Source organism: Accipiter gentilis, chromosome 10 (assembly GCF_929443795.1).
Source record: "Accipiter gentilis chromosome 10, bAccGen1.1, whole genome shotgun sequence".
NCBI lineage: Eukaryota > Metazoa > Chordata > Aves > Accipitriformes > Accipitridae > Astur > Astur gentilis.
The window spans coordinates 14,011,273-14,026,241 of record NC_064889.1 but is presented as its reverse complement, the minus strand read 5'-3'; the positions used below and the strand labels follow the sequence as shown (position 1 = coordinate 14,026,241).

The 14,969-nt window shown below is 39.2% G+C and overlaps 1 protein-coding gene across 1 annotated transcript in view; it reads left to right on the top strand.

Annotated features, from left to right (window-relative positions):
- FBN1 (fibrillin 1) overlaps window positions 1–14,969 on the top strand; it is a 158,768-nt gene that overhangs the window by 127,034 nt on the left and 16,765 nt on the right. The window contains exons 43-54 of the mRNA XM_049812484.1: window positions 176–247; window positions 2,084–2,209; window positions 3,296–3,418; window positions 6,396–6,521; window positions 7,322–7,438; window positions 7,839–7,967; window positions 8,240–8,359; window positions 8,802–8,927; window positions 10,951–11,100; window positions 13,503–13,568; window positions 14,310–14,426; window positions 14,792–14,911. Coding sequence (XP_049668441.1) covers window positions 176–247; window positions 2,084–2,209; window positions 3,296–3,418; window positions 6,396–6,521; window positions 7,322–7,438; window positions 7,839–7,967; window positions 8,240–8,359; window positions 8,802–8,927; window positions 10,951–11,100; window positions 13,503–13,568; window positions 14,310–14,426; window positions 14,792–14,911 — 1,392 coding nt within the window. The remainder of the gene's footprint in view (window positions 1–175; window positions 248–2,083; window positions 2,210–3,295; window positions 3,419–6,395; window positions 6,522–7,321; window positions 7,439–7,838; window positions 7,968–8,239; window positions 8,360–8,801; window positions 8,928–10,950; window positions 11,101–13,502; window positions 13,569–14,309; window positions 14,427–14,791; window positions 14,912–14,969) is intronic.

The window sequence follows — 14,969 nt, the reverse complement described above, 5'->3', positions numbered from 1 at the left end:
AACCCAAGTGCATACTAAGCACATCACATGGTGACCCTTGGGGAAGGGTCTGCATACCTCTATGTGCCTTGCAGGTGCTGAAAGAGTAGAAGAATTTTCTTGGGCCAAGGATGTAATGAATTTTTGATTGTTGATTAATTCCACATACTATAATTGCTGCTTTGTTTTGTTGCAGATGAATTCTCCACACTCTGTGGAAGTCAAAGGCCTGGCTTCTTCATTGACATTTATACAGGACTACCAGTTGGTGAGTTGTATTTCTGTTTTGAACTAAATTCCATGCTACCTCTGCCCAGGGAAGAGGGGAGGTTTGTTTTCCCAATTATTGTTTTCATGGGAGGAATAACGACTAAACAGTGTAATGGAGTTCAACCCTCTGTTTAAATGAGCCTACAAACTTTCTGCCTAGCTCCTCCTAGCTGGCAGCAATGATAATTGCTGCTTGTAATCAAGGCAACATAAAGCTCCAAAGAAACTGTAATCAGGCCTACTACATGAGCAGGGCACAGATACTGAGAATAAGAGGTCTGGGACTAAGGCCAACCAGCATTTGGTCTGAGAGGAATTAGGAGTCTTTCCTTCAAACGAAAGCAGAGATTTAATCTGACATTTCACATCAGTCCCCCTGTGTATTGGTTTGACACAAAAATCCTTTTTACTGCTCAGCTGGAATATTTCTTACATATGTTATTGTGTGTAACATTTGAATCGTGAGTAACAAATTGCAAAACAAAAAGAGGGAGAGAATGAGGAAATCTAAGACAAGGAGTTGAGTAAATCCCTAATGGGACTTCCTTTTGTTTTTATTCACACAAAAATGCAAATAAGAAGCAGATAATGTGCCTTGTAACAAACATAGGCAGCAGCATACAGGCAGTAATCAGGTGCTTTAGCATTAAGCTGTTGCTGTGATGCAGTGTTCAGCTAGTTAGATGGAAATAATTCTAGTAAAATGGGGTATGTAATTTTTAAAGAAGTTACAGAAATGTACGGTATTTATTTTTTACCATGTCATTGCTTAGAAGCAAAGTTCCCCCTTCTAGCTATTAGCATTAGCCCAAATTGTTGCCGAGTCTCCTCAAGCTAGTTGGGCCATTCATCAGCATCAGCTGGGAGACCTTGGGTCATGCTAACATGCATACGTAAAAGGTGCATCTGTAGCAGTCAATGTGTGTGCCAGGAGTGTTGCAGTCCCTTATATAATCAGGGGACTCAGAATTACAGAATCTAATGTAGGAAATGAAAGGTTTGATCCAGCAGCAAAATAAAAAAACCCCAAAACATTATCTGATGGAAATTCATGTTAATTGACAATTTACCACCATATTCTCTGTCTTATGTACATCAGTGCATGTGGCAATTTTTACTAAAGGGAGAGGCTTTGGAGGAGTCTCTGAACTCTCTCATGTTGTCAGAATATTAAAGATGTGTAACTTCAGGACCCAATAGGCAAGACACATAATTGTAATAGCAGCTGGGTTTTTTTCTGCCTAAATCAGTTACTTAATCCAGGTGTATATAGAACATTGGCAAACCCTGGCTTCCTGGCTTAATAAATCTAATTAATAACATGTTGGCAGCACTTCAGATGTTACCTGGCATTGGCAGTTTCAAACTGTTACATAAAAACATGAAAGTCTTTTTCAGATTAGCAAGGGTAAAACAGTGCAAAACTAATCCTGACAAGTGTTTGCATTCAGTCGTGCTCTCCTGTATTAAACCAAAGACAGTGATGTTCTCTCTGTTTGGCTTTTGCCGATAACTCCACTGTAACGCTCAGGAAAATGAGGAGGTTCATCAGGGCTGTGGGTGGGAGACAGGAGGGAAGGACGTGTGCTACCCTCTGCACTCCTGTGTGGCAGGACATATCTTCACTACAGTGAAGAGTCAGAACCTGAGGATATACGAAATATCTACATTTCCACAGTTTGGAATGACTCGCTGTCTATTGCAGTTGGGAACATTCTTATGCTCACATTATGTTTGGTAATTCTCTTAAGGATAAATGCATAAGGACATGTTATGTAGCAGAAGATTTCATGAAGTGCTGTTTACAAGTATTTAAAAAAATTTCTTCTTCCAGATATTGATGAATGCAGAGAGATTCCTGGAGTGTGTGAAAATGGGATCTGTATAAACATGGTTGGCAGCTTCCGATGCGAGTGTCCTGTGGGTTTCTTCTACAATGACAAGCTACTGATCTGCGAAGGTAGAGTGCTGAACTCATTCAGAGAAATGGGATTTCACCAGCTGGCAATTCAGACACTGGCAAATCTGATATACTTGCAAGTCCTCCTTAATGAGGGAAAAATACTGATACCAGTGTAATTATGTTAATTCAGACATGTAGAAATCTTTTGCATAGAAAATACCAGATTTTCCATCAGACATCTAAGGCCTTGAAGGAGCATGAGTCAGCAGTCATGAGAAGAAACATTGTTTTTCACATTTGACAGTAAAGCCAGGAAAAGAGTAGTAGTCTTGAGTCAGATCATAAGCACGATTTTTTTTTTAATTCCAAGATATTTTTTTCTAATGGAACAAAGATTTCTGTAAATAATAAACACATGATAATGTCATTCCAATTTAAACATTTCATAACATTCTATTAGTTTAATGGAGAAACTAAAGTTTGAAACAGCAGTATGAATTGCCATCATTCTCTGGTGTGGGTTATGACTGCTGAAAACATGGGTGCTGCCAGCAAGGCATTGAGAGCTTCGAGTAGAAGCATCTTCTGTATGCTGCTTCTAACTGAAACACAGTTACATTTCTAGGGAAATAAGGATATCTTTTTGCAGCATACGTAAGGAAAATTGGTCAAAAATTTTTACCTAAAATTTTGTGGTGGTGTTTACATTGAAAGCTACCAATATCCAATAGGGATCTTGATGCTCTGTTATGATAAAGGGAGATTCTCATAATCTCCAGTGGAGATCTATGCAGACGTAGCAGCTTACTTATTCTGATCACAGTTTTATGACTGAAATCCACCCAAGTGAAGTGTTGCAGCAGGCCTTTCATGGGCCCTCCAACGCCTTAAGAAAACCATTATATAAATTCTCTAAATAGGAATGAATTTTACAAATGGAACATGTGGGTTTGGGGTCATTTCAGGGAGATACCTAAATGTAACCAAGTACCTACTTTTATCAGTATATATATTTTTTCAGAATTAGGAAGAAATTCCTGTATTTGGGTAAGGTAATACTCTTTACACTAAAAACAAAGTGGTTTTGGTGTCCTTCTAGTGCCAGCTTACCATAACAACCGAATTCCTTTTTTGTATTGACAGATATTGATGAATGCCAAAATGGACCAGTGTGTCAGCAGAATGCAGAATGTGTCAACACAGCTGGTAGCTATCGTTGTGACTGTAAACCTGGCTACAGGTTCACATCAACTGGCCGCTGCACTGGTGAGTACTTCTGGCTTGTTTGTGTGAGGGTCTGCAAAAAGTAGCACATGTTTTAAAAGAAGTCTAAAAAAATAATCTCCCCTCTTCAGAAAGATGGTATAGCCCAGGAGGCTCCAAGAATCCTCCTCTTAAAGCCTTTTAGGGCATCCCATAAACATTCTGGTAATTCCCAGAAGGCTGAAGGGCCCATCTCAGAGGCATAAATGAGAGTTAATCACCTGAGCAGGTGTTTGTCTTCCGCTTTATCCCACCAACAGCAAACATTTTTCTTTAGCCCATGTTGTGTCTAGGGAGGGAAGACCAATTGATTCACTACCTTTTGACTATTTTCTGACACTAAAAATTAAGTTGCAGTCCTGACAAGGACCTTCCTCTGCATAAATTCTTTGATTTTCATTATAATTTCCTAGATGTGTTTTAGCAATTTATTTGCCACTTGTATTTTTACAAGTAACTCGCTGCTTGCTGCGGTGTCTGCTGATAAGGTGGACTTATCTGCTAGGCCATATGCAATAACTAACTTAAAAAGCTTATTGTTAAACTGCAGTTCTCTAATCTATTTGCTTTCTTACAATATCATAGTCCAGAGAGGCCTTCATGTTATCTTGATTACTTGAAGAATTGCAGAGATTTTAAAGACTGCTGTGGGCCAAGCAGCTGTAAATATTATATACATTTCTGAACAAAATAATAATTACAGCGGAAACTGGTAACACTTTCCTTGGGTTTTTGCTTCTGAGTACTGGAGTTTTAGGAAGTGTACTTTTCTCTGCAGTGTGGTTTTTCATTGTTTTATGTGACCCTTGAGGGAAAAGGGTGTACGGGCAACCAGAACACTACTATGAGAACTAAAACTTTGTTTTGTTAAGCTATGCAGTGGCACATGTAAATATTCAATATGTTCCTAATGTAATTGTTGTTGTTACGGGTTCATTAACAGCAGTACAGGAAGAGCCAGGGAAGGTTCTGATATGGGTTACAATACCAAACATGTCTTGGCACAAACAGTAATACTTCCCTGTATTTTGCTCTGATTTTATATTTAGTGAAAATAAAGTTACACAGTTAGAGTCAAAATAAAAGTGGTTGATAAGGTACTTGATCCAGCAAAGTAAGGAAATTCCCAACCTCTCTGCTGAGAGCAAAGAGTGCTAAGCACCTTGCAGTATTGGATCAGTCATGCTACTGCATGGAAAATGATCACACACCAGTAGTTTATATGCTATTGAATCAAAACTGCTGTATCACAGCCACTAGTACTAAGAGTACTGCATTTATCTTACTATCAAAATAGCATTCTTCTGGTGCTACCTATCATGGTATAATAAATATTTTTTCATATAAACTCTTTTTTGGCACTTAAGACAATTCTGCCTTCTGATTTTTTAAAAAGTTACATTGTTCTCTGTTTAACCCAAAAGAAGTGACTTATCCCTGGAACTTTAACTCAGTATTCATTTGCCCACAGAGCACCAAAGAGAGTCATAGTTTTTCTTTCATCTCCACTCTCCTGAGTTGCAAAGATTAGGAGTTCTTAAGATAGCATGTTATCCAGCATTGGTTTTCTTTCTGCCTCCTTTAGACTCTAAATAGCGGCAGTATCATTAATAGCATTGGGAGAGCTTGGTCCTCAGTGAACACCCATCCAAAGTTACTAGTGGCCCCAATTGATGTACAGTAATCCTGGGGGTGGTGGCTATCAGGATTGTCTGTGTGCCAAGTAGAGTGTAGAGAAGAGGCAACAGAGGCAGGAAAACAAGATTTAGTACATAAACTTCTTTGCAGTTAGGAACAACCTGACTCTTAGTTTTGCAATGACCTGGGAATGGTTTGGTAAGAAACTGCATCTGCTTTGCTTAGATTGCATGAAAAAGAAAATTACTGAACACTAAAATCTAATTGATTCTAATACAGGTGCTGCTTATGGCAGCATCTCAGTTGTCATATTTTGGAGCTGCAGCAGGTGAAACAACAGGTAGCATATTGAATCAAACCAGCTCTTGTTGGTGATGAGATCAACAGAAAGACCTCATTTGATCATGTTTCTGATTTGTCACAGAAAAAAATGTGCTGGACAGCGAACATTTTGGTTTTTAATATTTTGTTTTATTTACTATTGATAGAATGCTGGATTCTGCCCGAAAACATTCATAACAAGAGTAGTAGGAAGCAGTCAGCTGTTGAACTAGTGTAATAGATGCCTTGCTATTGTAAGGCAGCATATCACATGGTGGCAGGATAGCTTTCCCCATCTCTCTGTAGAATTATGCAGTTGAGTGTTTGCTGCTGTTGGCAAAATATTTTCTGATTCCATATAGCAGTAACTCTTCTTGCTGTTTGACCTTTGTCCACTTTACAGGATCATCACATTGCATGAAGCATGGATGCTACAACACATATGTATACATGTACCCATTTTATCTCTGCACAATGAGTAGATAAATCTACAATGCATTTTATCTCTCTGTAAGCTTAGTGAGAGATAAGTGTGGGATTCATCTCCCTTTCTGTTTTCTTTGATTTCTGTGAGTTAAGCAATTTATGCTATAATCAAACATAGCTAAAAGCAAGTAGTTGTTTTCATGAGAAGGATACAAACTGTGAATTCTGTGTGGCTTTCATATCTGCTGCAGTCAATGTAGAACGCTCAGAAATTTCCCTATACAATTTCATGTAATTAATTCTACTTTTCAAAGCCATGGTGATATGCTTTCCCTCCAGCAAGAATTTGTGTTTGGTAAATATCATTTTTACACTAAATTTTTTTCAGCTCCACTAATGTTGGAAAAGGTAGTTTACAAGCAAATAGCCCCATTTCTGAGATTTACTTAGTAATGCTTTTGTCATTAATAAATTAAAAATACTATTTTAGATTAGGGCCATGCACTGGATTCTAACTGTCATGGTTGCTGCTAATACATCTTTCCACCCCTGTAGTTTAGAGGACTTCACTTTCACTGTGCCTCTTTGTTTTCAGATCGGAATGAATGTCAAGAAATTCCCAATATCTGCAGCCATGGGCAGTGTATTGACACTGTTGGAAGTTTCTACTGCATTTGTCACAATGGATTCAAGACCAATGATGACAGAACGATGTGTATAGGCAAGTATATAAAATTAAGCTGTACTTAGGCTTCCATTATGACAGTTAATTAAGTCTATCCTCTCTGTCATAAGGAGTTGCGTTACAAGAACTGAGATTGTGAGCCATTTACCACCAGGCAAAAGGTACAAAAACACCATAGCTGGCAATTAGAGATGACAGGAAGCTGATAATGAATGAACATCTCATTACAGTAGAGTGAACCTTTAAAAATACATATCCTGTCTAATGAACTGCTAATGCTTTCATTTTTCAGTAAAATGTTCCATTCTTCTCAGAATTTTTGAAGTATCTTGTCTCATTTATTCCTTCAGGCAAGAAATTTAATAGATGAATATTGCAGTGCAGCAATTGTATGCAGGCTGCTTTTTAACAGAGTAAGTGAAGGGTAGATGTCTTGCCAGAAGAGTGCCCTTTTCAGAAATGGAGTCATCTTCATAAAGAAGGAAATTCTGTATTTAACCTGTTCATAGCTGTTAGTGTAGTGTCTGTTGTCTGAGCAAGATGAGGAGATTGCAGAATGCTTCTGATTAAAGATAGCTTAGACTTCCATTGGCAAGGGTGAGATAGGACCCACAGTAAGATAAATGATTGTTGGACCCTTCATTATTTTTGTAGATGTTAATATCAAGTGTGTATAAAGCTATGTAAAATCTTCTTTTTGGGAGATATAATAATCTTTTTCCCTTCTATTCACTGTGTTGGCAGTGGATTATTTCTCTGGCCTGTGGGATAGCTACAGGCTTTCCTTTTCCCATCAGTGATTAAAATTCTGGCTCCTTGTTTTTTCTCCTTTGTAGATATTAATGAGTGTGAGAGAGACGCCTGTGGCAACGGAACCTGCAGAAACACCATTGGCTCTTTCAACTGCCGCTGCAATTTGGGGTTCATCCTCTCACACAACAATGACTGCATAGGTAAGGAGTGCTGAGACTGGTGACATGTTTCTAAGACTTTCTACTTCTAATGAAACTACCATTAGTACAGTCCTCTCTATTGAGTTAGGATCACACCTTGCGTGATTAAAGACAAAAACTGATTTCTTCAGTCTGAAGGGCCTCTTTGATTATGCACTCCTCACTTTTCTGTAGCCACTTAAATGTTTGCATGTGATATATGCCATTCTTTTTTTTTTACTCTTGCTTTGACAGTTTTACAACATAGACCAATAGTGATATTTTCCCCTCACTTGCTTTTGAAACGGGATTATTTATGTGTTATCAGTTACCATGACAATATAGTGGAAACAAATCTCACCTACCCAAGTTCACTTGTTGTAGGTGTTCCTTACATATCTTTCAATGTTATTTTTCTTAGATGTTGACGAGTGTGCAAGTGGAAATGGAATGCTCTGCAGGAATGGTCAGTGTGTGAACACGATCGGGTCCTTTCAGTGTCTTTGCAATGATGGCTATGAGGTGGCTCTGGATGGAAGGACTTGTGTTGGTGAGTGCTTTCTTTTAGGGTAGGAAGAAAAGTGCAGCAAACCTTGAGGAGATACTCTTAGTAAAACAGTAGAAGAGGTCAGAGAAAACTTTCACACTATCATCATTGTACCTAGCAGAAGAAAACAATGACAAGAGGACAAGAAGAGGACTCTTCTGCTCCTAGGAAGTTCCACCACCAGTTTGATGGAATCAAAATTAAAGCAGCCTCAGCCACAGATTTATTGAGATAATGGCAATTATCTCAAATAAATTGACTTTCTTTTCTTTTAGATGTCAATGAGTGTGCACTGGAGCCTGGAAAATGCTCACCAGGCACATGTCAGAACTTGGATGGGTCATTCAGATGTATTTGTCCTCCTGGATATGTCCTGCAGAATGACAAATGTGAAGGTGTGTACAGAACAATTCTTCTTCTGTCCCTTTTCTAGATACTCACAGTTGTTACCTCTTCCCTCTGCATCTAAACATGAGTAATGTTTAGTCTTTTGTGGCAGTGTACAGTTCTGAACTGTAGCCACTAGTAAGTCACTAACTTCCCAGAAAACGTCTCGCCAACTTTTGTTTGAACCAGAACTACCTGATCTAATCCCAAGAAAAATCTAATCCCAGGCTGTTTGGTTGATGGTACATTGCTGAGATTTGCCCACTGGATGAGGATTTGAAAACTAACCCTAGATTTTTGCACCTGGATTTCTTGTTTCTCTTTCTGTCTGTTCCTTTTTGTTTTTCAAATCTGTTAGATATCAGTGATGATGTAAGGTTACATTTGACATAGTACAGCTGCCAGTGTAAATGTTTTTATTTCTCATCTCTTTAACTACTTTTCTTAAAGACATTGATGAGTGTGTGGAACAGCCAGAAATTTGTGCCCTGGGCACTTGCAGCAACACTCCAGGCAGTTTCAAATGTCTGTGTCCAGAAGGCTTTGTGTTGTCTTCTACAGGAAGGCGATGCCAAGGTAAGTTCATTCCTATTTTCTGGCATTTCAAAATTTGTTTGCTGTTTTATAAAAGCCTTATTAGCTGCCTGTTTCTAATATAACAAGGAGACTCTGACTCAAACAGTGTTTTTCACAAGAAAACATGATAATTCTGTAGTTGGGGCCAGGTTCTGTCTCTCCCTACCATCTGTTTGTCATTAAAGAGAACAATGCAATAAAAGGGGCGAAGGTAATGTTAAATGCACCAGGTTAAGTGAGGAAATGATGTTCCCCTGCAGCCCTTTCTTGCACCCCTGGAAGAAATGTTGAGGCTAACTGGACGCTGTATAGACTGTGGCATGTCTGACAGGGAGACGGAGCACGAACACAGGCAGGAGACTACTGCAATGCACTGCTAAAGGCAGCATTTCCAGGAATAAGGCTGTTCTTAGTACTTATCAAATTCACAGTAACATTTGTTATATGCTATTCCTCTCCACAAATGTGTGGGTGGAAGAAAGATCAATGGAAAAAATTCTTAAACAGTAAACACCCATCTGCTTAGAAAAGTCTGAAGCATCTTTTGGCTTCTAGATTACCACATACACTGTTCAGAGCTTAAACATGGGCACTAAGACAGAGATCAGATGCTAAAAGCTGAATGTCTAGTAATGAAAAGCCACAGGTTAGTTTATTTTGTGGATAAAGAACAAGCACAGCAAATTAGGGAGTGAGTTATTTTAAAGACTCGAGAAATTATTAAATAGATACATCATTAAATGTCCTACACACGGTGTGCACAGTGGGAACCACAGATGACTAAGACCTTTATAAGGACGTCTGTAGTTAGGCTTGGCACAGAACGGTGATGCTTGTTGACACCATAGTGAGTTCTTCACTTCACAGTGGGCTATGTGAAACTGTGGTTTTGGTAAAAATGAATCCAACCTGCAGTGAACGTTCATCCAAGTCTCCAAACCACCATGCAGTTTGGCACAGTTACTTCACTCAACTTCAAGAAAGCAGCACGGCTGTTTTAGCTGTGCGTTTGTAGCTTGTGTAAATGAGGTATCTTCAGTCTGAGGGTGTTGTTCTCTTCAGGTAAGGAAAAAAGTCACAAAAAAACCCCAAGAAACAAAATCATAAAAAAGAATGTAGCCTATTCTCCCTTATGAACGCAGACCACTGTTTCACACACAACATCAGAGGAAAATGCACGCTTGTGTGTATGAACTTCGTGGGCTTTTCCCCGTCCCCTGGAGAAGACTGGTGGGTTTTGTTTTGGGGTTTTTTTTTTCCAAGTATCTCAGGCCAAACAAAGTTTTGTTTAAAACTTCCCATTACCTAGGACTTTTGTAAAATCTGGACATTGCCCAGCATTGATGCTGTAGCCGGAAAACTGGATGAGCAGCTGCTTCCACAACTGCCCTGTTGCTGTCCCCCTGCCAACGCAGGGAGCTGCCAGCTCTCTGCCTGCTGGGTGCTTGTGGTCTGTGATCTCAGCTCTGCTCCAGCATCCTGGTTACCCAGCTTAAGGGAGGAAAGCTTAGTGCCACTGGGCCAGGTTTTTTTGTGTGTACTTCGGGGAAGAATGAGGAAGGAAAGCGGTATTGAAAATTGCCTCTCATTTTAACACTACACAGTATTATCATTGCAAGTTGATTAAAATCTCTTGACTCAATTGTTTCTTACTAATAACAGAATATAAATAAATTAAGCCACTATTCAGTTTTTAGAAAGAAGAGTGAGGGTAGTATGGGAGTACAGCACTTGCATCTCTGCTGGACAAAAGAGAAAAACCCCTCCTTTTCCATGACTGAAGTAGAACACCCTATCCTATAGCTTTCCTTTACCGGGGCAGGGAGCTTCCCGCCCTCTTCAGATCTTTCCCAGTCAGAGACAATAATGGTCCTTCTTGATAGACTCAGATGGAAGTTGCGTGTTTTGTTGGGGCGGGGGGGGGGGTGGGGGGGGGGGTCCTGTAATTTTGCAGTTAACACCTCTAAGAGAAAACTGTGGCAAAGTCACCCTAACTGCTCATAACAAGTTTTTCTCTGTGCAGATCTAAGAGTAAGTTACTGCTTTACCAAATTCGAAGATGGAAAATGTTCTGTACCGAAGTCCCGAAACCACTCCAAACAAGAGTGTTGCTGCGCCTTAAAGGGACAGGGATGGGGAGATCCCTGTGAACTCTGCCCAGAGGAAGCAGATGGTGCGTTATTGACCAGGTTACCTTACTGTCATGATGGCCTCTCAGAACTGAAAGAAGATTGGGATTCTTGTAAGAAGGAATTAGGAAAAATAATTTTCCAGAGGTTTTAAGAGGTTTAATTGTTTAACCCTAACAATTGTCATTGCTCTCTGTAAAGTAGATACCATTGCAGTCTCAAAAGACATATTCCTTGCATAGTCCAGTCTCAAGCTTGTTTGCTTATAGATTTGTTAGTATGGTTAGGTGCTGAGTATTTTGCTCTGGAAGTGTCACGTACAGAAGTGGAAAGTAGTAAGTAGGTCCTTGGTAGGCTCTGAGTGGAAATACCTGCAAGACACAAATGGAATTCATCTAATTGTAAATAAGTATAGGAAGGAGTGCCATAAACATGAAATCTAATTAAAAAAAAACCCCAACAAAACAGTCAAATTACATCCACATCTGAATCACTGTGTTACATTTTGTGACTACATTTTGTCATTAAAAAGATCTAAATTTGCAATCTTATCAATATGAATGACTTGCATAAATACCATGGAGTGACAAAACACAAGCCTTGATGAAGGAAAGCCTCCCTGGACTGCTGCCAAAGAAACTTTCCTTTGTTAGTATCCTTTGTAAGACCAAGTAACTAGGCATCAAGCAAATCAACAGACCTTTATACCATAATGGTGCAATTTGCTGAACGGACTTTAATTCATGCTGACAAATGTGGTTAACAGCATTACTGGTTTCAGCAATACATTAATACAGTTCACTTCATTAATAAGTCATGTAGATGTTTTGCAGACAATCCTCACAAAAGCCAAGGGAAGAAAAGAGAATCAGATGTGCCAGTTGCAATATTGCTCCTAGGCTTATTGCCTGTGCATGTTCCATTCCGCTGCCCTGGAACATTTGAACCAAAGTCAGTTGGAAAAGCATGGTATACATCGCAGCATTTCATTTAAGTGTCAGCACATATATTTTTCACAGTCCAAACTGTTCTCAAAGGACGGTATCAAGGCCATTTTTCTCATCTTTTAAAAAAGAAATAGCTTTAAGATATCCGAGTCTGGGAAGTTTATGTCTTGGCATGTCATGGACAGTGGAATCGTTTCTTTTTAAAAAAAACACAACTCAGTTGTTATCTCATGCATGTTCTCCACTGCATGCTATCTGAATGCAGGCTGGTAACCTCAAACACACGTGTCACCTCAGTATCCTTTTGAAGGCTTGAGCAACAGGCAGGTTTTGTGCTGCCCAGCTGCCCAGGGCTCTTTCCCACTCAGAGCCTAGCAGTGTGCCAGACACTGATGCTTTCAGTGCAGGAGTGCATCTACATGTAGTTCTATTTTGTTCAAAAAGATCAGCTAATGTATTTCAGCTAAAGAAAGCATAACATTTGTTACGTCTATGACTGTATTCTACTGCTGCACTGTAAACCTCTTTGCAGCCTACTGCATTTGCAAAAGAAAAAGCAAAATCTTGTCAAGGGTTCTGTGATGTTCTGAGCATGGTTAGTAGAGAATATGGCTCAGCAGCATCTTGAGATGGTTTGAATTACAGTCCTGTGTGCATCCATCTGCTCAAGATGTGGTTTAGAGGGGAGAGGTGGAAGGTTAGTTTCAGTTGCAAGACTTGAATTTTTTTTGTGTGTGTCAGACCCAAAACTAGAGGAGTTTCTGAAGCTGGAGGGCCTTTATGATTACATGCATCCTTATTGCATTTTGGTCCACCAGAATGGAAATTTAGGATTTCTTATTTATTCTAATGCCAAGAATTTACCAGGTGATTTGCACAGGTAAGGAAGTACATGATTTCTGCAACAAAAAATAGAGAGTGACTTGTTCTCAAAAGAATGATAACATCTTTGTATCTTCAAAAGCCACACAGAAAACCTTGTGGGTTTGGAAACCGAGTGGTGACTTCACTCTAAGCTGAACCCAGAAATTTTACTTTCAGCCTACCTATATTAAAATTATTACTTACTCTAGAGAGAGAGATTGGCATCCTTTAAGGAGCCACTAAGTGGTGACTATAGATTAAATTGTGTCTTCTTCAGAAAATCTAGGAAATCTTTCATTTACAACAGAAAAGAACGCAGTCACTAGTACTGATACTTTAAAAGTGGAAATGTTGCATTAGTTTGCTCCTTAAAGGAAGTTAAATAATGCTAATTATTCACAGGATTTTACATATATACATACAGGAGATCAGATGAAATGTAAAGTGAGCACAGAGTTTTTATGTGAATGTAAGGTTAAATTACAAGTTTATACATTTACATACTATATTTCTGGACCTGAACATGAGGAGGATGAATTGGTATTGGTGGTTACTTGAGTAGCTCATGAGTAATGCTGATCGCCAAGATAGAATTTAACATGGTTTGATTTTATTATTTTAATTTTTTTTAACAGAGGCATTCAGACAGATTTGTCCATTTGGAATTGGCATCCTTGTTGGACCTGGTGATGCAAGATTGGGTAAGTGCTAGAACTACATGATGCTGTTGTTGCATCAGTATGCCATTTTCTACCCATGAGCCATACTCCCTTTCAATTGAGAATAACACCTCTGCAACTATTTCCAAAAGCCATGAACTGTGGAAACTTCTGTACTTTTTTGTTTTTCAATTATTCATACCAATTTTAAATTCATGCTCGAATATCTTATAAATCAGAAATTAAACTTCTTTTAGAGTAGCTTATTTTGCTTTTTAATTTATGCTGAGCAGACTTGCTAGGAAACTTATGTAGGATCTAGAGAATGGTTCACATCACATACCTGTCTTTTCTTATACAATATATATAGCCTGTTTACAGTAAATGGTTTTAATCCTCCAGAAGTGCAAGTCACAGTTTCCCAGATCCCTTCAGTACATCCTGTTCTCTCCCAAGACAAACAGCACTTCAGCCTTACTGGCAAAAGTTGTCATTTAAGGAGCGCTGGATGACTACTGCTTTTCATATCTACTCTTCTCCCTATAGCCCCACTTGGAGAGGATTTTTGCCTGACATTTAGAGTCAGTTTCTTTTCTGCCTTCTGAAAGCTGGCCTGCAAGACAGTTTCTGTGCCCTCATCCTAATATATCAAAATTCAAATATTACTATTTTTTTTGCAATCTCAGGAATATTTCTTGCCAGAGCAACACTTGTTTTTTGAGAGAAGTCTAAAAGCATATGAAGTCAGTTGCACTTACTGTGTTGTTTGTATTTCTGGTTAAGATGTGGATGAGTGCCTTGATCCAGATAACTGTAAATTTGGGCAGTGTATCAACACAGATGGGTCTTTCCGCTGTGAATGTCCATATGGTTACATCCTGCAAGGAGCTCAATGTGTGGGTAAGTATGACTGTTTCATCTTCCATTTTAAAGAATCTCCTGAATTGCTAAGTATGGCATTAAGGACTAGCAGGGTTATATTATTCTAACATTGTGGAGTCGCCATCCCCCCTGGCGCTTAAAACCTTCCAGGGCAGGGTCTGAGCAATCTGCTCCAAGTTGGTCCTGCTCTGGCTGAGTGTTTGACTCAGATAACCTCTAGTGATCCCAAACTATGCTAGGAGCCTGTGACTAATTCAGTAACTGAAGTTAGTTCTTGGATTTTGTATGTTTGTATTTTTCTGGTTGTACATCGACAATGTAGATTTCACACCTTTTTGGTTGAGTATAGCCATGTATTCTTGCCTTGATTTAACTGCTTGCAGATACTGATGAATGTGCTGTTGGAAACCCGTGTGGAAATGGAACTTGCAGGAATGTGGTGGGAGGTTTTGAATGCACCTGCGTTGAGGGGTTTGAGCCAGGACCGATGATGACCTGTGAAGGTGAGACTCCCACGTGTGAAGGACTGTCTTTGTTGTGTGCTGAAACAGCTTCCTGATT